The 24,247-nt window shown below is 34.0% G+C and overlaps 7 protein-coding genes across 7 annotated transcripts; 2 read left to right on the top strand and 5 right to left on the bottom strand.

The window, feature by feature from the left end:
- Positions 1 to 2,047: 2,047 nt before the first annotated feature.
- Tsp_09343 (putative ELM2 domain protein) lies at positions 2,048 to 8,178 on the bottom strand. Its single transcript, XM_003375718.1, has 15 exons — positions 8,121 to 8,178; positions 7,983 to 8,059; positions 7,841 to 7,943; positions 7,123 to 7,547; positions 6,176 to 6,745; positions 5,912 to 6,119; positions 5,689 to 5,829; positions 5,567 to 5,602; positions 5,087 to 5,433; positions 4,916 to 5,000; positions 4,554 to 4,586; positions 3,929 to 4,038; positions 3,730 to 3,812; positions 3,425 to 3,551; positions 2,048 to 2,572 (listed from the first exon to the last, which is right to left on the bottom strand). Exons 1-15 carry the CDS (start codon positions 8,176 to 8,178, stop codon positions 2,048 to 2,050), a joined length of 2,928 nt encoding a protein of 975 aa, XP_003375766.1.
- A 2,352-nt stretch (positions 8,179 to 10,530) lies between these two features.
- Positions 10,531 to 14,258, bottom strand: Tsp_09342 (putative immunoglobulin domain protein). The gene is given in 12 exon segments (XM_003375717.1): positions 10,531 to 11,040; positions 11,128 to 11,244; positions 11,255 to 11,937; positions 11,965 to 12,108; positions 12,232 to 12,332; positions 12,429 to 12,531; positions 12,594 to 13,065; positions 13,154 to 13,290; positions 13,348 to 13,635; positions 13,847 to 13,989; positions 14,088 to 14,241; positions 14,255 to 14,258. 12 exon segments carry the CDS (start codon positions 14,256 to 14,258, stop codon positions 10,531 to 10,533), a joined length of 2,856 nt encoding a protein of 951 aa, XP_003375765.1.
- Positions 14,259 to 15,431: 1,173 nt separating this feature from the next.
- Positions 15,432 to 16,563, bottom strand: Tsp_09341 (contactin-5). Its single transcript, XM_003375716.1, has 3 exons — positions 16,533 to 16,563; positions 15,841 to 16,113; positions 15,432 to 15,463 (listed from the first exon to the last, which is right to left on the bottom strand). Exons 1-3 carry the CDS (start codon positions 16,561 to 16,563, stop codon positions 15,432 to 15,434), a joined length of 336 nt encoding a protein of 111 aa, XP_003375764.1.
- A 1,646-nt stretch (positions 16,564 to 18,209) lies between these two features.
- Positions 18,210 to 18,870, bottom strand: Tsp_09340 (putative immunoglobulin domain protein). The gene is made up of 2 exons (XM_003375715.1): positions 18,705 to 18,870; positions 18,210 to 18,556 (listed from the first exon to the last, which is right to left on the bottom strand). Exons 1-2 carry the CDS (start codon positions 18,868 to 18,870, stop codon positions 18,210 to 18,212), a joined length of 513 nt encoding a protein of 170 aa, XP_003375763.1.
- A 1,292-nt stretch (positions 18,871 to 20,162) lies between these two features.
- Positions 20,163 to 21,438, bottom strand: Tsp_09339 (putative eukaryotic translation initiation factor 3 subunit M). The gene is made up of 4 exons (XM_003375714.1): positions 20,883 to 21,438; positions 20,699 to 20,828; positions 20,377 to 20,674; positions 20,163 to 20,327 (listed from the first exon to the last, which is right to left on the bottom strand). Exons 1-4 carry the CDS (start codon positions 21,436 to 21,438, stop codon positions 20,163 to 20,165), a joined length of 1,149 nt encoding a protein of 382 aa, XP_003375762.1.
- A 264-nt stretch (positions 21,439 to 21,702) lies between these two features.
- Tsp_09338 (60S ribosomal protein L32) lies at positions 21,703 to 23,122 on the top strand. Its single transcript, XM_003375713.1, has 5 exons — positions 21,703 to 21,714; positions 21,830 to 21,892; positions 22,530 to 22,634; positions 22,753 to 22,905; positions 22,964 to 23,122. The coding sequence occupies exons 1-5, from the start codon at positions 21,703 to 21,705 to the stop codon at positions 23,120 to 23,122; spliced, it is 492 nt and encodes a 163-aa protein (XP_003375761.1).
- Positions 23,123 to 23,588: 466 nt separating this feature from the next.
- Tsp_09337 (histone arginine demethylase JMJD6) lies at positions 23,589 to 24,244 on the top strand. The gene is made up of 4 exons (XM_003375712.1): positions 23,589 to 23,601; positions 23,763 to 23,773; positions 23,806 to 23,958; positions 24,080 to 24,244. Exons 1-4 carry the CDS (start codon positions 23,589 to 23,591, stop codon positions 24,242 to 24,244), a joined length of 342 nt encoding a protein of 113 aa, XP_003375760.1.
- Positions 24,245 to 24,247: the final 3 nt, after the last annotated feature.

Below are 24,247 nucleotides of genomic sequence, written 5' to 3'. Positions count from 1 at the left end.
CTTATACCACACCACATGTACAAACAAACAATTGGTGTATCCGAAATTAAAAATGGCCAAGCTGAGCTGACAGACTTGAAGAATAAAAGGCAAGGGGGGGGGGGCGTGGATTGACTGAATCGATGAATACGATAATTAATCACATTCGCATTAATAGAGTGTCTGTTGTTCGATAAAGCCAGCAGTCGGAAATTGACATCATCACAGAAAAATTGTCAATTCATTCATCAACGTCGATCAGAAACGATCTCTCACAGCCGTCGGTGACCTTAGACTGCATCGTTTGTTTATTATGCAAAATTTATTCTATAGTCAACAACACTGAATTTTTGAACAGACAGCTACCAAGCTGAAGAAAGGAAGCTCCAATAAAACAAGCTGTTAAAATGGAAGGGAAAAAGAAGAAAAGGAAGAAATTAAATTTCGTGAAATGTTTCAACGTCAATTTGCAAAATCGAAACATGTGCAAGCTTTCTTCGAATGAATAAAGCTGAGAAGATCCAAGCAGATATAAGCATTGAAAGTTGTGGCGGAGGTAGATGAGAGAAGTGACAGGTAAAAGTTTAAACTGGAAAGAAAATGATATGAAGAGTGAAACGATCAAAGACAGAGAACAAAACAGAGAAAGAGAGAGAGAGAAAGAGAAAGAGATTATTTATTATTCACTGATCAAATAAAACCATTATCATCATCATCTCATGCAAAGCGTGTTTAAGTTATTTAAGAAAATCGTGACAAATATTCGACTAGAATTTTCACGCACCTTTTGGCAAAGAATTGTTAAAAATTGATGAATCAATTTTATGAATGAAATCAAATGAATGCAAATTTGAAAATTTTATCCCGTCTAATGTAAGTTTTGAGAGAAAATGGATTTTACAAATGTTGAAAAAACAAAAAAAAACAGCTTTTCCTATTGAATTACAAGGAATTCTTGATGATGAATTGCAAATGATAATGAAAAAATGTATATAATTTTAGATAAAATTTTTTTATGATTGATTATGCAGAAAGTTGTATAGATCAGATTACATACAGGATGGCTGATTTTGAACGTACCTAAATTGAGAATGCTGAAAACTTTCAAAGCTGGCCAATTGATCACATCCGGCAAGCGAGCGGTTGAAAAGAGCTAGAATCAAAAGCAAACACGGCTTGAGAATGGCCACCGGAACCGGCTTTGCTTTGAGGTGAAAATCGATTCATTCATATTCTGCGCTGGGAACGTGTACAAAATTAACTGACCAACGAACAATATGCAAATGCAGACCGAAGGGGAAACGACTGACAAGTGAGTGGTGGAAAAATATAATTATGGATGAATGAATCATCATCAATGACAACAAGATGCTGACGATGTTTTGGCAGGCGACCTTGCAAAAATGCACCGAAAACTGGTGTCTTGCTAGAACGGTCGGAATTTTCGCCCCCGAGCTTTTTTACTGGGCATTCGGTGCATTTAGCCATCTGCTGTTGCACGATGGTTGTTCCACAGCCTCAGTATCTGTCTGCATCATCGCCGTCTGCTTGGTCAAAGAACATTCACAATTCAATTCAACTTTTACCCTTCAACCAATATCACCGTAACAGCAACAGCAAAAAATTAAACGTTTGAGACAAATTTGATCAACAACCAATCGAATTATCCAATTTCTAACAAATCATGTACCTGAACATCAAATTATGGTCCAACGTGAAACGTGGAACATCCGATGAATTCCTTTATTTTACTCAAACGCGATGTCTTTTTTTAAAAAGAAAAAATTTTTTTTCACATAATAAAGATGAAAATCTTAAATTTTTATAAATATTAAATTTATAAACGTTGATTTCAATCTCATGTCAACTGATTCCAATTTGATTCGGATTGATTGGTGAGAAAATGAATTGTCGTCGTCAATCGATCGGTTTTTCTTTTGAACAAAAGAAATTAAAACGATTATAAACCGAATCAAACAATGTGGAAAAATCAACATTGTTTTTTTTGACATTATTTTACAATTTTGTTTCAATTTTTTCAATTGATCGAAAAAAATTAATTAACAATTCAATTATAAAGGCATGCGATGACCGATTGGAATATTTCAGAACGTTCCAGAGCGGCTGCGACTCTTTCTTTGTCACACAACTGCTTGCTCATTTGCTCAGCGTGGTCGTGGCTACCGGGAGTCAGTCGGACGTCAATTTTGAAACGCCTTGGAAGTGAACGTGCCAATTTCGCTCGAATGCACAAACCGATGATCACCGCCAACGAACAGTGGGGTAGTGTCGGCGTGAAGTGGACCACAACTTGACTTACGCCTTTGTCTTCAACTTCGATATTTTCCAACGAAACAACATTCAACTCTTCCAATGTGAACGGATGCTCAGGATCTTTGATGTCGCGGATCAGGTCGAAAATTTCCATCTCATCAATCGGATCGTGAACATTGAAATCCATCTGCTGCTGTTGTTCGCTTGATCCACGACGAGCATTTTTCTTCTCGTAAACAGTGGGAGCTGCATTGTCCAACCTGCGTTGAAGCATTGCCACCACCACCACCGACTGAAACACAACTGACTGACTCGTTTTCTACTGAATGACGCAAAATATTAAATCTGTTGCTCTTCAAGCATATCAAAATCACAACGCAAAAAGTAGAAGTTATTTTGATTTTAAAATAATTCAATTTAAATTATATTGTAACAAATTATGAAAAATAAGAATGAGATTCGCCAAATGTTAATTGCAACAACAATTCAAAACGTGAACAATAAAGTAGTACGCACGCAACGTTCGAGTTGCAATTTAATTACACTAATTTTGTTTAATATATATTTTTTACATCGAACTTTATTTTTACCATTTAATTATGTTAAAAAGATGATTTTGTGCAACAAAAAACTTTCAAAAGCAAATTTTATTTACGATAAATCATATACTGTATATAAAATGTATTTTCAAGTTCAAAAAAATGTTCACGTAGCATACTGTACAATATGAATTTCATTTCATTCAAATTGACAGAAGTTCAAAAGGGTAATAACAATTTCACATAGAGTGCGATCATTTTTCATCAACACTTTCTGCATGCATTTCATTACTACAGTACAATTGTTCAAAAACTATTAGATGATACACTGGAAAAAAAACTAAATCTGCTCGACAATACTGTTAAATGTGAAGAACATTCGTAAACATACTTTAAAATGCTGAAATTAATTTTTACACAGCATGTACTGTAAAAATAAATATTAAACATCCCGTGATTTGAAAAATAATGGTCAACAAACAAATAATAAATGGGTAAAGATTGTGGAAGTGAAGAAAATAAAACTGAAAAACACACACACAAACACAAACACACATTTATGTTATAATGTAAATATTTTCATGAAAAATCTTGAAAAAGTTGACAAGGTATTATTCATTTTATTGAGATACACTTTCCGCTGGCTCAACCATCATGAAAGTTTGTTGCAAAATGATCAACGCGTTTTCCAAAACCCTGAATGGATTGCGAGCCAAATATCGATAGAACGGTGGTGTCAAAGCCAATTTTCTCGCTTCCCTGTACAGCATAACGCAATAATTAATTTACAAAATAATAAAAGCAAATCAGCAGTAAAACTGTCACTACTGTATACTGTTACTACTACTACTAATAATAAATCACATCTAACTACAACTTAATAACAATTATATGTATGAATTATGCGTTTACTATAATCACTTTTTCAAAAGCTTACTTAACCAAACCTTTGGGATAAAGATAACAATCGATCGATTCGTTCACCCACTGAGCATAACTGATCAGTGCATGTCGACCATTCTAAAAATTATTTCAATCAAATGCACAGTAAATCTGTGCACACTAAATCTGTGCATGCATATAAAAATGCATGTCAATATTCATGTATATATTATATATATTTATTTATTTATTACTGTTGCATGTGCTAAAATTTCCACTCCAATGTTGCGCTTGACAGGCTTCTGTTCGGCATATCTATGACGATTCTTGCCCCTTTGCGCGGCAGGCGTCACCGACCGAGGGGCTGAAATGAATAATAATTCTTCATATTTAAAAACAATATTCAGTCGCATTAAACACAAGCACAAGCGCAACGCGTTACAAACATCAAACATTCTTTTTCTTCAAACATTTTAAAAAGACTATTGCAAAAAAAATCCCACTAATTAATAAATAAATACATGACCAAAGCACAAGCAATTTGTCAACTACGATCCTGAAATTGTTCACGTGTGGTGAACTCAACCAAGTGGTTATTAAGCACAATATTACATGTATAAAAAAATTTACATACACATTTTTGTTTAAGTATACATATAGATAAATAAATAAACAAACAGCCAAAAAGATAGGTTAGTTGCAACATGCTCTGATGTTTTTCCCAAAGAAAAACAGTTGCATTTCAAATACAAACAAAATCTAAAGTAGCGTATGATTTATGCAAAACACACAGCTAATAACAAAATTTAAAACAACTTCCCATTGCAAGGCTGAACAACAAAAGAAAAAAGGAATTAAACAATGCCATTTTTAATTTACTGCACGCATCACCAAGTTTCCACGACTCCACGACTGAATATAACATAAACATATTGTACATAATGTTGAAAATTATCATATGTTACAAAATAAAGCAAAATCGGTTGGTTGTTGATAGGTTATGGAAGAAATACGATCATTATTACACTATTATTATTATTATTATTATTACTACTATGCTCATCAGCAGCAATATCAGCATCAGCATCAGCATCATCATCACACACGCAAATAACAGTTGTTATGGTAAAAATAAAAAAATAAGAAAACCTTAACAGCACACGCTACAAAAACAGAAACTGAACACGCACACACGAAAGAAGCTACAAGGCGTTATCAAGCAGACAAAACATCACACTAACGTTTTGAGGCCAACAACTGCGAACTGTGAATCAACTGCGCTGCCACTAGCTGAACTTTGGTCAGATGTTGCGCTTGACAATTTGCCTGTAATAAATGAAATTAAAAAAATATATATATACAAATTCAATTCTAATAATAATAATAATAATAATAATAATTGTTATGATTACAGCAATTGCATTAGCATTAATCGGTTCGCATGGATGACGAGCAAAATGGCGAATGTTGAACAAATTTTTCGGTGCCATACGTCTGGCAACACGACACCACAACGATGTCTGCATATAAATCGATGTGCGTGGTCGTGGCTGACTAACGGGCACCTTGGTCGAATGGGCGCCGCTGATAAGTCTGATGCCAGCCGAATTCGGTACATGACCGAGACCGTTGGCAGACGTTGAATAACCAACACTGTGATCACGACGCAAGTGCTGATTGAGCAGTTGTATATTCGCAAAACTACGATTACAGTTTACAACTGCGCAACGCATTTGACGTCCACCTTCGCCTGTAGCATCTGAAAAATAATAGTAAAATAATTAAAAACTGCTTCATAGGAGGAGGAAATGATGTTTTCAATGTATATATATATAAAACTCCAATCGATCTATAATACAAGAGTACAAAAACAAATATCTGAAAATATTCACCTTGGCTATCACGCACATTAGAGTCTGAAGTATCCACTGCAAATTCTTTGTCAAAAATTTCTATTAAATACAAAGTAAAACATATGTATGCCATATTTTTTATTAGTGCTAAAAAATTAAACTATCATTCCGAAGAATAATACCAAATTGATGCTTGCGTTTCAGTCCACCGTATCGTTTCCAGTAAGACCAACAATCTTTGCAAAGTCTCATCTGCGACACAGCAGGCGGACCCCACGCGTACCATTGTTCGGATCTCTGGGCTTAAAAGAAATTAAAACAAAATAGTATATGATTAAATTTATAAGAATGTGATCGAGAATTTAGCCGAAAGAAAACGTTTACTTTCACAGCTTTCACAAGTAAACGATGGCTGCGAGCCTGCGGATGTGGCAATCACATTTGGACTGACTTTTGTATACGCAGGTATGTAAACTTGCTTCAATCGAGTTTCCGCTTCAGCCGCTTTGGCGCGTCTTTGCTGCACATAACGATCCGTAGTTTTGTACATGTAATAATATTCAATAATATCGGACAATTGTTTCCACGGAAGCTAAGAAAAACAATTTTATAAACAACTATAAAAGCAATTTTAAAAAAGTAATATACAAAATCATGGCGAATGTCAGAAAAATCTTTTCCATATTTTTCCAAAGCTTCTTCAAATAAATTCGCTTCCGATGCAGACCACTCTTCCAACTGGTCACGGCTAATCAGAGGCCCTCCAACGCTGATTGTATTCATGCCGGTCCCGTTTTCATCGATGAATGACGACGAATCACGATTCGCCGGAGGTACCATCATACACACTGCCTTGCCAATGTCATAGTTCGCCTTGTGCAGTATGCTCAACGCTTGCATCGTCGTAACGTCGCGCGAAGCAGCAGCGGCGCTCATATGCAAATTCGGTATCTTCACAGTGCTGCTGATGTCCACCGCACGGGCGAACGTTCCCACGGCTTTGGCGACCACCAAATACTGATCAATTTGAGCATCCGACAGCCCATTAAGTCCATTGTACAACAACACTTCACGTTCAGGCTCATCGGCCATATTGTCATTGTCGTCCATTTTATCGGGAACATCAGCTTGAAATTCAGGACCAACCCGAATTTCACCCTTGTCTGCTAGGACAGTTTTGTGCTGTGAATCGTAAATCAGCGAATAATAAAATGCATCCTAAAAATTTTCAATCATTCAACCATTATTAGTCGAAAAATCATGCACAACAACACGCAGACATCTTATCAACACCAATTAATTTATACCTACTACTAAGCATACCAACTAAGCAAACACTACAATTGATAAAACAATAATTTGAATTACTCTCTGAAACTACTTTCATTATAATTCATTAATTCATTCATTTACCTATGAACAAATTCATTTAATAAATTCACTTCTGAAATATGTGTTTGCGAGATACTTCTGTTAATACATTTCGACAGTTCAAAAGAAGAATAATGAGAAAAATGAACTATAATTTGAAATGACAAACGTACTTCTTTATTTAAGTATGTGTGCGCGTTTTCAACTTCGCTGAGCAAAGAAACCGTACATTTGCCGCGGATGTGCGTCGCAGGAAGTGTTTCAAATTGTCTAGTCAAAAATAATTCTCGATGAACAAGCATGTGCTTTTCTTCATCACTGAGAATATCCTGACCAGCAATAGCCGCAATCGGTACATCGGGAATTGGTTCCTTCTTCAGTTCTTCAGTGGCGGTTTCTGCAACGCCTGTATCCAAAGTAGAAGTAACATTGGCGTCGGTTGTTGCTGGATTTAATTCGACCGTCATCAATTCTCCTTCTTTCCCTTCAGCTTCGACATTCACAGGTTCAGCTGCATCAGCAACAGTAGAAACAGTAGCAGCAGTATCAGTAGTAATATCAACCGCAGCACTATCAGTGCTAGCAGCAGCAGTAGTGGTATCAATCTCTTGCGGTTGTCCAATATCAGCACTTTTAGAACTCTGTTTTGCTTAAATAAAAACAATAAAAAAATTAATCTATAATAATAATATTTAAAACTGAGAGAGAATTTTACCATAAATCAATTAGCAAAATTATTTAAAAAAAACAAATACATAACAATAACACGAGATCAAGACAACAATGCAAAGCTAAAATATAATGAACGAAATAAAAAATAAAGTTGAAAAACATAATTCATACTTTTTAAACGCTTAAAAATAAATAAGTCATGAAGCATTTAAAAAATAAAAGTTGTAAATTAATTTCTGGCTGAAAATATATTTGTCAAAATGGACATACCACTATTCTGACTGCACATAGTCAGCGAACGAAGCAATTTTTCCGGCAAATCCCGACGTCTACAATAAACAAGAACTCGAGCTTCCACATTTCCAGCAGGCGTCTAAAAATTAAAAAAACATAATGGTAAAAAGTTTAAAACACTAAAATTCATCCACGGTCGTGTTACTTTGCTGAGTTCGTCAATTCGTCGAATGTGCAACGGGGCGCCGGAGTGCGCTTCAAAGTAAACGTAGTCTATAATAAAGCACCGCAATTCAGCCTTTTTTAACTCTATAACTTATTTTCACACGTAAAAACTGCTCACCTCCGACGCGATACATGTTAGCTGGCGTCATTTTTGTAGTCATGGTTCAAACAGTTAAGGCAAACTACTACTACCAACGTCAACTCAACAATACATTTAATTATATATAACGCAGGTAGTAATGACATTCAGTACTGTATTTTTTTACATTTCGCAACTTCAAATTTTTTGAGGTTGTTTTAATATTTTATATTAAATAAATGATCAAATTAGTTATCTTTTAACATTATAAGATTTATTTTTTAGCATTATTTTTAGTTCAGTTATTTTTTAAACGACTGCGATTATCAAAAAAGTAATTAACGCTCATTTCATATTTATGAGTAATTCCATGTACAATTTAAAAAGGACTTTTTTTTACAATTTAAATCATTTTTTATGTTATTAATATACTTTTAAATTTATTTTTACAATGAAATTCGTAGTCTTAATCTTAAACAACAAAATTCATTAATTAAGTTGAATTAATCTTGTAAATATATTTTTAACAGACGGTATACTGAAGCAAAAATTAAAATTAAAATTTTGAAATGTTTTTTGCAAACATTTTTTTATTTGAACCTTTATATCTAAACGTAGTACTGTATATGGGCTTTGAGATAAATTTATGCAACGTTTACTGTTTGTTGTTGCCGAATTGTGGCTTACTTTTGTCATATAATGAATGCTACAAATTACTTTCATATAATTTTAATTTTTCTGGTTTTTGCTTGTTCATTTCAGCGAAATTTTGCTATAATAATATAAAGTGCAATATATGAGACTGTTATGAAAATATGATACATTGACTCACTGAGGGCAGCAAATGCTGATAAAATCAATTACATTTTTCATGATTGACTTTTAGAGAAACTTTACGCTTTTTTTGAAAAATACGGACAATTTGTTACAATCTGACCAGTGGTTTTATTGCAATTTTATTTACATTTCATTTTAGTACAGTTATCTTATGTTTACAGTTTTACACTAGATAGACGTTAAGGACAGAATTTCTAATAGAAAACAGTGCATTTATTGTAAAATATTGAGAAAATCAATAATATACTACATTTTAAAATATGACAGTGAACAATTGCAGATTTCAAATAATGCGAATTTACAAAATTAGCAAAAAATTTACAAATTACAAAAAAATTACATCACAAAATTTACGCTGCTATTCAAATTTAACATATTTTTTTCACTGGTCACTTTTCAATATATATTTTACAGAACAATATTGTTGTTGTATGTCCAACATATTTACGCAGACAAATTGGCAATACTTCTTTCAAAATTATAACTGAAATGTCAACAAATCAGGACCCAGTGTTTTATTTATTTATTGTTTGTCAACCGAAACAGTTGAAAAAAAGCACATTATTACACAGCAAAAACTTATTTTATAAAGTACTTTCGAAGATGCAGAAGAAAAAAAAATAGTCTAGTCTCTAAAAGTGAAAAATCATCATAAATAATAACAACAACAATAATAATAATAATAAAGTAGCAGCAGTGACTGTTTTTCCATTTAAGCAAAAACCGAGGCAAGAAAAAATGAAAAAAAAAGTTCAAATTTGGAAAGCAGTTAAATAAAAATCATCAACGTGTTGCAGTGTCATGGAAAAAAAAATTTCAAATACAGCATGTGCAATAAATGTAATAACATGATCAAAAGCAATTGTATATATGCAAGGAAAGCACTGTATTAACAAAAGTGAACAACAAATTTACACTCTTCCAGAGTTAAGTGATAAACATCAAAGAACCAGCACAAAAAGAAAGAACATAGAATAAAAAAAAGGTACAAACGTTCAACAGCAGAATATTCAAATTAAAAATACTTTTAAAAAAATGGCACAGCATTGATTGAAGCATTTGAACGAACAACAAATAGCTTTTGCGAGGAAATGTGAACAAGTACAAAAAACCAAATAGGAAAAAACAGATGAAAAAATAGCAATCAATCACGTAATCATAATTTCATATTAAAAAAAAATAAACAGGCTTGAATAAAATAATAACAAAACAGCTACCAACAGCCGTAGCAGCAGTTGACAACAGAGACCATAAGAGTTTTTTGAAACAACTTTCGATACAGGACGACAAAAAGAGAAAACAACAGAATAAATTTTCCATGCAAGAAGCTTATTGTTATAATAATTGTTTGTGTAACGAACAAACAAAAAACAAACAAACAAGAAGCAAACAAAAAAATGAGCGATAATTCTGTTACGTGATGAAATTGATTGATTAACTTTTGGCATTTTTAAATAAAGAGAAAAAACGGTGAGAGATGCAAATATATGCGTATTCCATTCGCATGTAGAGAGAGAGAGAGATTGGTAGATAATGAATAAATGACTGATTTTTTCTTTTTTTTTTAAATTCCTCAATAAATTTTTCAATTCAATTCAGTTTCTTGTTCAACGAACGATGATGACGATGATGACAATGATAACATTGCAAGACGTTCTCGTATTTCACTGAACAACGGTCGGTCTTTTGGATTCACAGCCATACAGTCGGCGATCAATTTCCTCAAAATCGACGGAACAGGACCTCCAGGTAAAGTTAATTTCAACTGGCGACATTTCAAATATTCGATCACATCGTCATTGCTGCACGATTGGTAGGGCAACTCGCCCATCGTCAACAGTTCCCATATGAAAACTCCAAACGACCAGACGTCGCTTTTCACCGACCAATCATCGTCGAACAGCGCTTCGTCCGGCATCCATCTCAACGGAAGCACCAAATTACGGTAAGTGTAATATTCGGCTAAAAATTGATCGTTGCTCAAACTCAAGTGGGTCACTTTGACGAAATATTTGGATGATAAAAGCACATTCCTGGCCGCGAGATCTTTGTGAACAAAACGACGGTCGCTGATGTGCTGCATCGCTTCAGCAACCTGCAACAAGAAGAAAATATCAATAAAAAAAATGACATTTTCTCTACTTGGAATTTTAATTTGAAAATGGAAAATTATCATCATCACCTGATAAACAATGCTAAAAATCTGACTTCTTGTCAACGGTGGTGGATAGGATGCTTGCGACAAAGAAACCGGAGATTTGTAATGACGAGATGCTTGCAAATAATGTTTCAAATTTCCCTGAAAATACAGTCGCGACGACGAATAAGCAAATCGAAACAACAATTTTTGCTCGAATACGTACGTAATCCAAATAGTCGAATATGACTAAAATTGGTTCCGCAGACGCACAAACGCCGAGCAATTTGGCAACATTCGGATGATCACATCTTGCGTACAATTCCAATTCTTGCATAAATTCCGCCTGGACCCATTCTTCTTTTGTAAGCAAGCTTTTCACCACTACTGTAGTAGTAGTAGTAGTAGTAGCAGTTGTCGTTGTCGCTGTTGCATTGTCGAACACACCGTCATTGGGCTGTTGTTCTTGTTCTTGTTGTTGTTGCTCTTGTGGTTGATTTTCAGTCTTGAACATCAGATACACTTCACCGTAAACGCCCGAGCCGAGAGTGCTTCGATAACGCAACTGTTCGCGTGGAAATTGCAAATGCTTGAATGTGTTGACAAACCGGGCTCGCTTAGATGAGCTCAGTGTCGCCCTGACGGGCTGGCTGGTCGTGGAACCATTGCTAGAATAATTTCCTCCTTTCAGCAACAACTCTCCGCCGCTGTGAGCAGAAGTGGTCAAGCTCGAACACACGGCTCCTTTGCCGGCAAGGTGCTGTTCGACGATTTGCACTTGCAACGGTGTGGTCGACTGCCCCTGGTTGGCTTTAATAAGCCTGCCTCGGCGTCTTCTGTAACCGCAATACGAGACTAAAAACACCACCAACAAAATGTAACCAGCTGCGGCACCGCAAGCAATGCCGGTGGTCGCCAACGTCATCCCATTTCTTTCATTTTTCATCAATTCCGCCGAATCAATATCAGAAAACGATCTCTGCAAACCTATATGTCGACCACAGTGTGAAATATTGCTCAATTTCACTGAAATCAAAAGAAGAAGAAGAAGAAGATAAGAAAACAACAATTAAAACACAATAATCAAAGCAAAACAGAATAAAAAACACTCACATCGAATACAAATCAACGCTTCGTGGCGTTTGAAACCACCCTTATTACCAGCCATGCAATTGTACTTGCCAGCTTGTTCTACGGTCGGCTTTATCAAAAGTAAGGTATTATTTGAATATTTACGATGCGCAAAGGTCCTTAATAAAATTAACATAAAAGACAAATAAAATAAATAAAATTCATTCAATTTTCGTTCGAACCATTCGCTGTCTGGAGTGCCTTCAAAGTACCACCTTACAGTAGGTGAAGGGGTGCCACGAACTGCACAGTGTAACCAGACGTTTTGTTCTTCTTCAACAGTGACATTGTTTGGAACAAGGTCAAATATGGGAGCAACTGCGAAAATAATAAAAATATAATAATAATAATAATAATGAAACAGATAAACTTTTTTTTACCAACAACTTCAATCTTGATTGTGACGTTTATCACACCCTGCGAACTGACCGCCACGCACATGTAATAGCCAGCATCGTCGAACTGGGCGTTGTGAAAATAAAGCATACCATCTTTATCTCGAATGTGCGGCGACAAGTTGGTCAACGGCTGCTGATATTGAGTTTCCGTACCGTCAGTGGAGAGACGGGACAGACGCAGCCATTTCACTTTGGTCGGGGCGTGGCCCACCGCCCGGCAAGGGATCTGCACGTCGCTGTTCAACTCCAATTTTCGGTCCACAGGTCTTGGGGAGAACTTCAAGCGTTCCAAAACGCGAAGTATAGCCGGCTGCGAATAGACCGGATGCTGTTCCAAAGTCTTCACCACGCAGGTGTATTCTCCTGAGTCGGCCATGCTAACTGAATAGATCAGCAACGTGCCGTTGTCAGGAAACTGCTTACGTCTAACCGTGGCTAACCGAGGTCGAACAGGCTTGACAAATAAATGAAACAAACCAACAAACATACATACATTTCAACATATTGGGACTAACATTATATTGCACTTGGAGATAACTTACCGAAATGACCGACTGATCTTTCTCCCAATCGACCACCGTCACAGGGTACTCATTACCGCGATAACTACAATCCAGTCTAGCCTCTGAACCTTCTTCCACTTCTAAAGACGACGGGTGTCGTTCAATTACCGGCGGTTCTAAAAAAACAAATAAAACAAACAAACAAACAAACAAACAATTAAGAAAACTCTCACTAGAAACGTGAACGTAGATTTTGCCTTTTTGAACTCCAGCCATATTTTCCGCCACACAATCGTACTCGCCCTTGTCGCTCAGACGAGCCGAATCAATGACCAACGAATAATCGTCACTTGAACGAACACGCCCAACATCAGAAACCCGTTGACCATTTCGAGTCCAGTGAATTTTTGGCATCGGTCTACCGCTGGGTGGCACGCAGGCAATTTCGAATCTTTTACCTTGGCCGACCACGTAAATATCACGCACCGGTTCGAAATTTGTACCACGAAAAAGACCCAATGCTTCAAAATTATTACAATATTTAAAATTATTTGAATAATTAATTTTTCAATTGCTCTTGCAAAAGTGAAGAAAAAATTCTCGCCACTGTTGAGAACCTCACTTAATTTGAAAATGTAATTATTTATTTATTCAAATTAGTCATCATTCAAAAACCATCTTCCCAACTGTTATATTTGCCATTAAAAAAATACCAGATCAAAAGCTACTTACTCGGCATAGCTAAATGAGCGCTGTAGCTTTGCTTTTTCGGCAAAGATGACTTAATATTGGCCTCTCCGACACATTCGTAATTTCCTTCATCGCTGGCTAGCACACTGGTGATCAACAAACTATTATTAGCTAACTGATAAATTCTAAAAAAAATTGAACAATCAATAGACAAAACAAAACTGAAAAATAAAAACATTTGAAAACATTGATTTGTAAAGATTTTGTAACAAAAAAAAGTTACCTCTGAGAAGAATCTGTGCCAATAAGTAAATCTGGATAATTGCCAGCTTTCCAATATAATTTCTCCGCTCCGTCATAAGCGCAATCAAACAAAGCTGACCAACCAACTGGAGCAATAATGTTTTGTGGAACAGTGACAATTTTTGGCACAGCTCCTGAAGAAATAACTCATTCAATATCTCGACTGAATTCAAATAAATCTATAAAGCAGCACAATTATATTAAATACCTACACAGTATCATTGTTTACCAACCAATCGGCCAAAATAATATATCGTTTTAAAATAATATTTCAAGAAATATAAGTTTTGCATGTACTGTATATTGGTAGAGATTTTACGTCATAAATTTTACACTGTGACAATTAAGATGTTTCAATGAATAATAATACCAGTGAAATTGTTTAATTTCTAGTTTTGTTTCCTTTCAAAAACAGTTTTAACAATTCAAAATAGTGTGCCAGTTTTTCACCGATAATTCGAAAAAAAAAAATTTTTTTTTATAGGTGGTTCGTTATCACTGCTCAAATAATTAACAAAAAGAAAAAATTCACATATCATTCTATGACAAACGAGCACACATGCGCACGCATATACAAACACATGCACACACTGGCACACCCACTGAAGAGACAACAAATCGTTTATTTTAATCCACCAGTCATGATGATCTTTTTCTTTCAGTTCCATCTAGCCGACACCATCTGGTGCCGTGGACAAAGATGAATGCTTGCCGACCTTTCTAGCCGATTAATCATTTCTTTTCAATCATTAAGCCGACTTTAGCTGCTTCTGCTATGGGCAATTTATAGCTTGGGGAAAAAATCATAAATAAAAACGAAAATTCAACCAAAACACACCCACCGACTCACCACGTATTGCAACAAGCAGATGTGTTGTTGGTGCTGTTGACAGGTTTAGGATATATATGTATATATTAGCTTAACAGTGGAAAAGAAATAAGCAGAAAACAACAACAACCACGAACACTTTAAAAAATTCTATTAATATTATTCCACAGACGAATTCACTGATGTCGAAAGTTTGAAAAATAAAAATGCCATAATTTTTTCTTTCAGACAGACAGACGAATGAAAATTCACCCGGCTCCAATTGAAAAATGAATTATTGGATAATTAAGTTCCACTATTGACGACGTTGCATCAATTTTCCCTCTTTTATCAACCGAACACACAACAACAAGTATATTATAATATTATTTTTCTGAATAACAATTCTTTTTTTTTTCTTGAAACAAAAAATTTACAACCTACATCTTTCACTCTTATCACACTTGGTCATCACCATCATCGATCGGCAGCAAAAGCAGCAAGCAGTAAAAAAAATTAAAAATGACAAAAAACTGTATTACAATTTTCTTAGAAAATAATTTAAAAAAAATTAAACCCGCACAAAATTATAGCCATTTTTCAAAGAAACATTCACATGCATTACACTTTTTCTGTGAAATGACAATTTGTACAGAAAATAACTACTGATTTCACACTACTGTTTTGTAAATTTGCAAAACGATGATTACGTTGTAAATTATGAAAAAAAGGGTTATTTTCATTAAATTAATTTTCTTAATCCGTTAAAAACTTGTTTTTTCATCTTTTTTGTTTTTGTCAGATGAATTTTTCAAACTTATCAATTGATAAAGCTGATTTCCGAAATCTTCAACGTACTGTAATGTTTTTTGTATACATTGGAAAAACGAATAAAAAAAAACAATTGTTCCTGCTTTTCTTTTACCTGGCAGTGAAAGGACGTAGTCTTCGAAACTGCGAACGATGCCGGCGGAATTTTCCGCTTCGCAACTGTAAACTCCGTTATCGTGGACAGTGACAGCGTGGACGGTCAATCGTCGACCTCGCCAAGTCACCCTTTCCGAACGCCTGAGACGATGACCGTTGTGATACCAACGGTACAACGGTTCATCGTATCCTTCGGCATCGCAACGCAGTTGCAACTCGCCCCTCATCTCAGCCGACGACAGCGCGGTCACTGATACGTTTTCTTTCAGCCCTTTAAAAATGCAAATATTTATTTTCATAAGTACAATCAGGCTAGATTATAGATATATACATACATATGCATTTATAGTCAATCTGATATATACGGTTGATTTGAATGATAAAAACAATACAGAGTTTTAACATTGGAAAAAATATTATCTTCTGAACAAAAGATAGAGGTGAACTTATTTTTCGTCATTTGCAACGTTCAGAAATAAGAAAAACAATTACAATAATATCAGTTACATATATTTTTTTTCCAAATGATACAATCTACAGTAAAACTAAAAATTTCAAATTAAAAAAAAATTATTGAAATGTTTCAACGCATTATCTTTTATTATCAGCAGCAGCAAGCAAGCAAAAATGGACAAACAGATAAAATTATTGCAAAATTAAAAAAAAATTTTCTGCTCTTTGTTTTTTTACGAGCCAACTTATACGATTTGTATGAGATCATTTGTTTAAATAAATTTTCCCCTTCAAAAAGCGCCGATGTTTCGGTTGTTACGTGAAGAAAAGAAAAAGCGCAAAACTTCACCCGAGGGTCAAAATGGATTTTTTCCTCCCATCAAAGTTAGCAGCAGGCTTGTTTGCTTGCTTGTCTGCCGGCTTTATGCGGCTAGTTTTAGTAAACGACTGACTGACGAACTGGTGACATATGCCAAAAGAAAAAAAAGAAATTTTTGATCGACATCAAAAATTCACATTTCCTCTCCTCTTAATCATCATCATCATCACACTGAACAATGATTATTATTAAAGTAAAAATTCTCATTTATCAATTACAATTGTTGTCGATTAATCTTTAAAGCAACGTGTTCAAATTGTGTAACAAGAAGAGGAAAATTAAAATAAATTCAAATTGAAATACTTTCCCCATTTTAACAAAATTAATAATAACTGTACAACTACATTAGAACTGTTGAATTGGTAATAAAGAAAAGAAAAAAAAATACACATTTTCAAATTGAATTGACCAACATTATTTTGCACTAGTTTCAACAAAAATGCACTTTTTTAAACGATATTATTACACTTTTCTCGCTTTGACGCATTCGCAACTGGTGAACTTTTTCAAATTACACCTTTAATAATAATAGAGAGAGAGAGAGAAAAAAAATTATTATAATTTCTACTATCACAATTAATATTGTTTGTTTCGGTATTAAAATAAAACATTTTGTTTTCTATCATGCGAAACAGAGAAAATAGCAAAAAGCTTTTTGTTTGTTGGATGACATGGGTTCCCCCCCCCTAAATAAAATTTTGCAACATTGTTGACAAGCAAACACTGTCCGCCTTTGTATTTCAGATAACGTCGTTGAAAAGTTATCAGAAGAGAATATTATTCAAACAAGTGATAAATTCAATCAAAATCATCAACTTTCACGATCATATAAATGTGCCGATAAAAATGCAAATTATTATTATGTCTCTTTACAAGGGCGGGGGTTGATTTGATTTGATTTATTATTTTAACTGTTTTATTTTGTCTGGAAAATTAAACTGCAACTCAAAAGTGGGCGTGCCTGTCTATCTGTCGGTCTCATACATTTCTTCTTCTTCTTCCTTCCATCTTTCTTCTTCTGCTTCTCTTCAACAAGCCAAACACACAAACGATCGATTTTTCGCTTATTTCAAAAGCTTCAAAGATGCCGCCAGCGCTAATGAATCGCCGCCGCCTGCCAAGTGTCAACCGACTGGCGGCCCTTTCAACCAAGCCGCTCCAGTCATTCGGTCATCAGTCATATTATTGCTTGGAGAAAATATGCCACACCAACCAACCAACCAAGCACTACGGCCTCTTTCTCAAATCTTCTTCATTCAATCAAACAAACAAAACAATATGCTGCTGCATACTTTTTCTTCTTTTCTAATTTTCAAATCCCTAATACACACCCTTTGCCCCTGCTTGCTCATACTTTTATGATTATTTATGACGACGATGCTATTTTATGTTTAAATTCTTATTCTTCTTCTTCTTTTTGTTATGTAATGGGTTTTTTCTGACTTCACTGATTGAAATATGGATGAAATCAAAATTCGAATATTCAAAAAAATGAAAGAAAGACAATTTCCCCCCCCCCCCTTCAATCGATCATACTATTGAGTAATTGTATGTAACTTACACAGAATGGCCAGTGAAGCCGGCTGACTTTGCTTAGCTAGGCCAGTTGTAGCGATGGTAGCGATGCAGAAAAATTCCCCATAGTCCAGGGAACGGTTCACTCGGGTGATGACCAAATTGGAACCGTTCTGATAGCGACGGGTGTTGTTCACCACAATTTCGTCGTTCAACACCCAGTGGAATTGCATGTTGCAGTCGGAACTGACGTTGCATTCCAAAAATGCCCGGCTCCCTTCACGGACCGTGATCCCTTTCGGCTGCACGTTGAAATAGAACGACTCATCCTCCACGCACGGTCCACGTGCAGAACTCACACCCAACACTGGAAATAAAAAATACAAAATATACAATCGATTTGATGAAATTTTTGAAAAAAAAAACAAAATTTCTTTTTTTTGACTTTTAATAATTCAAAAAAAATAATTTCACTTTTTTTTCTTCAATACAAAATAAAAACAAAATTCCACTACCAATACAGACAGTGACCAGTGTGCGGGCAAAGTTGGCGACCATGACAACTCGAAACGCGAACACTGCAAACTCAACCACAAACCAGCCGGACAGCCGCGAGTGGGATTGTATCTGCAAAATACCGTAGTCCACCGTATGTTTCAAGCTGTCAAGTAGAATTATCATTGTAAAATTTCTTACTGATTAAAGGAAATTGTTATTATTTTAATTATTCAAATTGAAATTTTTTCAATTAAAAACAATCTAAATGCAAACTGCCAGCAAAACTACATCGTCATGCTTATTCACTTGATTTCATATTTGATCAACTTTTGATGAAATACGTTTCCAAATAAAACTATATAACTTATAAAAATAGCCAAATTTTCTTTTCTACTTTTATTAAAATTTAATTTTACACGATTATTTTCATTTTTTATAATCATTTTTTTGGAAAATTACAGTAAATTGGAAAAGCAAGAATTTCAAGAAAAAATACTGTAATGCTTTTTTGACTTTTTTTGAATTCATTTTTGTTTAAATTTAATTGTCTGACTGACAATTGCAGTGCTGTTGCCTTTGCATTTTAAACTTTCTTTCTTTTATGTTTGAATTATCCTTTTTTAATGTTTTTCGCTTTGAAATAACTTTTACATTTTAAAGTTAAATAAAACTTTCCGCACTGTCGATTTATTATTGCTATTTCAGTTTTTCTTTTGGTTTGCAAGAGGTCGGTGAGCTTTCTTTTTTCTTCTTTTCCATTCACGATATTATGGCAATTTTGATTTTATAGAAAATGGGTAATAAAATCTGTAAAAATAGGAAGAACTCTCAAAAGCCGAAAGTGACTTTTGGCAAACCGCCTATTGTTAAATTGGTGCCGATGGATCAATTGCCTCCGCATCCAGTGCATCCGACGGCCACTGCTGAGCGAAAACAGCTTTGGTCGAATAATCGAGCGTGGGTTGTGTCAAAGATTTACAAAATTGGCGGCTACGTTTACAATTCCAACTACACCCGGAAAGAATACATCGAGCCGTACAGTGAAATCCCAAGTTGGGTAGAAGCGGAAATACGCTTGAACTGATTTTTTCAATCAGTTCTATTTTGATTTAAAATTTCACTGTTTTTTCACTATTAACTGCTTATTGCGAATAAGTTTCTGATCAAAGTTTCATCTGATTTCATAGCTTTTCTGAAAACTTATCATTTTATATAGCATGACAATAATTTGTTACAACTCCATTAAAATTAACTTATCACTGATCAACTTCAAATAAACAGAACCATTAACCATTTAAATATAGTGATAATGAATTTTAAAATGAAATTTATAATTAGCAGTATATAATTTCATTATTCAAACTATAAATGCCAAATCAAAATGTATTTAACATTCGTTCCACAGTGTTCAAAATCACTTGAAATATAGATTAAACAAAATTTAATCATTTAAAAATACTTTTCACAAAAGCAGATTATTCCATTTCTTCAGAAGCAACATCGAAATATTTTTCCGCATAACGGACTCCATCTTCCCACTTCTTTAATCCATTCAGCACTTCTTCCCACTGCCTCTTGCCAAAAGAACGTGACTGAGCGCCATGTAGGAGAACAATTTTTGCAGCATCGTCAATCTGAGCCTGTTAAAATTGTCATCAAAGATTGCATCAAAAAAAATAAAAAACTTACTTTAACCATCTCTGATTGTATGGCTTTTATAACAAACTCTTCTAAGCTGCGTTCATCTTCCATTTTTAACAAATTCATCAGTTCACTCAATGAAATTTCCTTCCTCTTTTCAGCAATAGTCATGAACGTCAATACACGCATCTTGTACAAGTAGTGCTCATTTGACAAGCCCATTGTTTCGTCAACAAATTGCTTATTCTGCTCGTAAAACATTATATAATCGTCCAATGAGCCGGAATCAAATATTGTCAATAATCTGTGAATTGGTTCGTCGGCTAACTGTTGCACAGGTAGAAGACTAAACAAATGGCTAAAAATAAACGTGCGCGGATCGTTTATTGCAGAACGAACACATTCTCGAGCATCATCTCCGGCAATGTAAGCGTCCGCTTCAGTAGTATAAGAACTAAGAAGTTCGTACATCACTTTCGCTGGCGCTCCAATCTCTTCGCCTGAAATAAAATGCTTCATTCAAAATATAGCTTTTCATAGAAATCCCTGATTACTATTTAACAAAGTACGATGCAACAATCGAAAACAATCCCGTCTTTCTTGAAGATTGCATTTCCACTGATTAAGCCATTGACTTGCTTGTTCTAACGAAATTATTCGCAGTGGAATATTAGACGGTTTGCAATGACAACTTAAATTTAACATTCCCATGAAAAGCTTATACTGATGCCGATAAGAAACCGGGTGAACATCTTCCATTGCATAAAACAAATTAGTAATAGCACGAAAAATTATTTGTTCTCTATCACGAAATACTGGTTCAGTAAATTTTTTACACAATTCTTCCACAATTTTACTGCTTTCTTCGGCTTCAAGAACGGATGGAATAAGTGAAGAAAGAGACATCAACACCGATTCCAAATCAGCTTCATTTGGTTTCTTTTCGACATATTCACCAAGAATTGATATCACTTTTAAAATATCACTTGAAATTTCATCCTCATTTCCAGAAGCAACCAAATTGCAATCCTTCACTACACTTTTCAAATAATTCAACAAAATTTTCACATGATCGGCAGGAGGACGAAAATCGAACACTCGTACTTTCATATTGCTTCCTAAACAATCAAAAATTGCATAACAATAAATATATAATGGCGTCAGTTCTCCACTGAAGGTAGTTTACTGAATTACGTTAAATCTGATTGTGAAATAAAAATATATCAATTTAAATTTCTCACATAAATATATTCACAAATTTTTAAACTCAATAATATTATAAAATTTTATCCTGTTGTAAATTTTAAACAGATTAATTAATATTGATATCATAATAATAATAATAATAATAATAATAATAATAATAATAATAAAATGATTCGGAACGTTTTTTTTTATTAAAATGAATACTTTATATACAGCATAAATCAATGAAAACAGGTATACCCATTGTAAACTTCAGCTTTAGAATACTTTCGTTATTTTCAAATTTCAATTATAGTTTTCAAGCTATTACAACCAGCTTTTTATAGGTACAAAACTTGAACTGAACACGTGCGATACTGTAAAATTATCAGTAATAAAATTAAGTTCAACTACAGTGTTCACTTAAAATTAATTTTCTAAATTACTGTTTGTTGTAAATAGAATACACAAATTGCAATGTGCTTTTCTTAAAAAATTATATTTTTGAGTTTTAAATTCTTTTATCATAAGCGCATCTAATATTTCAATTTATTTATGTAAATTTTATGCATACATTTCAGAAATAACAATAAATAAAAATTGTCAGTAAATCTTAAATTTAAATTACTTGTAAACAAAATTTTCACACAATTTTGAAGCAGTAATAATTGTTATTATATGATTTGTTTTAAAATTGTTATTTTGTATTCGTTTTGCATGCAGAATTTCTTTTCTTTACTTGTTTAATTATTATTTTTAATCAATTACCTACTTTAATTCATATTTTTATGCTAAAGTTGTATACATTTTTAAATAAAATTGTCATGTCACAAAACTTTAAACCTGCGTTTCGATATTAGACTGTATTCCAAATCATGCTTATGATGTTAAATTGTAATAAAGTAAAATTGCAGTTGAACATTTTTTGGTTGTTTTTTTTAACGATGCATTCTTATTAATATATCAAAAATTAAATTTATTTGCCCTGCTTTGTTTAATAAATCAAATTAATTTAGTGCATAGCAATGGCGATGGTCACTCCAGCTTTCAAATATAAAATAGTAAAAAAACGAACGAAGAAGTTTACTCGTCATCAGTGTGATCGTTACCGAAAGTTGAAGGTTAAAAAGTTACTTTGTTGATGTTTGTATTTAAGAGTGGTTGGCATTAATTTTAGTTTTCATTAACGTTTTGTTCAATTGTATTCATGTTCATGGATTTGAAATATTTATTTTTTAGCCCAACTGGCGTAAACCGAAAGGTATTGACAATCGCGTTCGAAGGAAGTTTAAAGGACAGCGTCGGATGCCGAATATTGGTTATGGAAGTCGACGCGTTACGAAGCATATGCTTCCAAATGGTTTCCGTAAAGTGTTAGTTCACAACGCAAGAGTAAATGTTTTTTTATTGTTTTCTTTATTGCAATAATTAGTTGAATTTTAATTTTAAGGAATTGGATATGCTGTTAATGCAAAATCGCTTTTATTGTGCAGAAATTGCGCATTCTGTATCTGCAAAAAAACGGAAAGCTATCGTAGAAAAAGCGAATCAGTTGAGCATTAGGCTAACCAATGGTCATGCTAAACTTCGTACTGAAGAAACTGAATGATTAATATCGGTTGATTGGATTCTCACTGTGCGATATTGAAAATTAAAAATTTTGAAACAAATTTATCTTTAGTTTAAAACTTCAGTTTGTGATTCTTTTATTTTTTTTTGTTTCTGTCGTTTAATTAGGTTTCAAGATTCTATAGCTCAATATGGAAAAGAAGTTGCATAAGAGAATTGACGGCGTTCAAGCCAAAGTTAGATCCGGCAAGTTTTGAAGCAGGGACACTGTTAAATTATTACGTTTCTGCTTATTTCAGACATGTATTTTCAGAACTGTCTGTTTCTGAATAGCGGTTGCTACAGTTAGCCGGGCGATTCTGCTTGGATGGGTCTTTATTTATAGGCAGTATTGAATGAATAGACGGTTTGCAATGTTCTGTTGAAGGGTTTGTGTTGCGTTATGGAAGCAAATCGTATCCAGTCGTGATAACCAATTAACAGTGCGGTTGGGCAGCGCATGAAAAATGGACAGTAGAGGTTTCTCATTTTTCAATTTAAATTTTAATGTATTTATTAAATTGAATTATTATATGTATTGATTGTTTCATGATTGTTTGATGTTTCAGAAAATTCTTCTTTATTTACTTGGGAAAAAATATTTTACATTTTCTTTTAAATGCAGATTAATAATTTTGCAGATGGGAGTAAAGTATGAAAAAATAGTTTTATTCAATTTTTTAGAAACTTTTACGGAAATATAGCAAACAATTTTTTAAATGTAGTGAAGATGATGACTGTTATTCCGTAAAAATAAAAATGAAATGTTTTTCTGAATATATTAAAAGACAAAACGATGGTAGTCCTTTATACATATTTGATAGCACTTTTGGTGAGGTAAATTGCAGGAATTTTTTCAAAATGTTCGCGTTTTTACGAAATTTCAATTTTTAAGAATATATTTGAAAAAGGAATTTTACTTCGATGTACATATATTTATTGATGGAAAATTTTTTAGAGAAAAAAGTGCAATAAGTTGCTTAATAATTATTCAGTGCCAAAGTTTTTTGAAGATAATTTGTTTCGTTATGCGGGTGAAAAGCGTCCACCTCCTAATAGGTGGTTTGTTATGGGTCCTGCTCATCTCGATCTGGAACTGCCTTTATCCGTATCGATCCTTTAGGTA

This window comes from Trichinella spiralis, assembly GCF_000181795.1.
Source record: "Trichinella spiralis strain ISS 195 chromosome Unknown Scfld5, whole genome shotgun sequence".
Taxonomy (NCBI): Eukaryota; Metazoa; Nematoda; class Enoplea; order Trichinellida; family Trichinellidae; genus Trichinella; species Trichinella spiralis.
Note: the sequence above shows the minus strand (reverse complement) of the source record. Positions and strands in the feature narration are given on the sequence as shown.

Bases quoted from the DNA above. Each gene is read 5' to 3' on its own strand.
- Tsp_09339 (XM_003375714.1), bottom strand. From the start codon at position 21,438: ATGAAAGTACGAGTGTTCGATTTTCGTCCTCCTGCCGATCATGTGAAA. The intron at 20,829-20,882 runs GTAATCAGGGAT...ATTTTATTTCAG, and splicing joins GCATCGTACTTTGTTAAATA to GCGAAGAGATTGGAGCGCCA. The intron at 20,328-20,376 runs GTAAGTTTTTTA...CAATTTTAACAG, and splicing joins TACAATCAGAGATGGTTAAA to GCTCAGATTGACGATGCTGC.
- Tsp_09340 (XM_003375715.1), bottom strand. From the start codon at position 18,870: ATGATAATTCTACTTGACAGCTTGAAACATACGGTGGACTACGGTATT. The intron at 18,557-18,704 runs GTAGTGGAATTT...TTTTATTTCCAG, and splicing joins ACTGGTCACTGTCTGTATTG to TGTTGGGTGTGAGTTCTGCA.
- Tsp_09343 (XM_003375718.1), bottom strand. From the start codon at position 8,178: ATGACGCCAGCTAACATGTATCGCGTCGGAGGTGAGCAGTTTTTACGT. The intron at 8,060-8,120 runs GTTATAGAGTTA...TTTACTTTGAAG, and splicing joins GTTTTTACGTGTGAAAATAA to CGCACTCCGGCGCCCCGTTG. The intron at 3,552-3,729 runs GTAAGCTTTTGA...TATGCTGTACAG, and splicing joins TATCCCAAAGGTTTGGTTAA to GGAAGCGAGAAAATTGGCTT.
- Tsp_09342 (XM_003375717.1), bottom strand. The intron at 13,066-13,153 runs GTAAGTTATCTC...TTATTTGTCAAG, and splicing joins AAGATCAGTCGGTCATTTCG to CCTGTTCGACCTCGGTTAGC. The intron at 11,938-11,964 runs GTTACATTTTGT...TGGTGTTTTTAG, and splicing joins TGCTTGCGGTGCCGCAGCTG to TCTCGTATTGCGGTTACAGA.
- Tsp_09338 (XM_003375713.1), top strand. The intron at 21,893-22,529 runs GTAAAATTATCA...AAATTAATTTAG, and splicing joins AACTGAACACGTGCGATACT to TGCATAGCAATGGCGATGGT. The intron at 22,635-22,752 runs GTTAAAAAGTTA...TTTATTTTTTAG, and splicing joins ATCGTTACCGAAAGTTGAAG to CCCAACTGGCGTAAACCGAA.
- Tsp_09341 (XM_003375716.1), bottom strand. From the start codon at position 16,563: ATGATCTCATACAAATCGTATAAGTTGGCTC. The intron at 16,114-16,532 runs GTAAAAAAACAA...GCATTTTTAAAG, and splicing joins CAAATCGTATAAGTTGGCTC to GGCTGAAAGAAAACGTATCA. The intron at 15,464-15,840 runs GTAAAAGAAAAG...TTATTTTCTAAG, and splicing joins CTACGTCCTTTCACTGCCAG to AAAATTGTAATACAGTTTTT.
- Tsp_09337 (XM_003375712.1), top strand. The intron at 23,959-24,079 runs GTAAATTGCAGG...AAAATTTTTTAG, and splicing joins TTGATAGCACTTTTGGTGAG to AGAAAAAAGTGCAATAAGTT.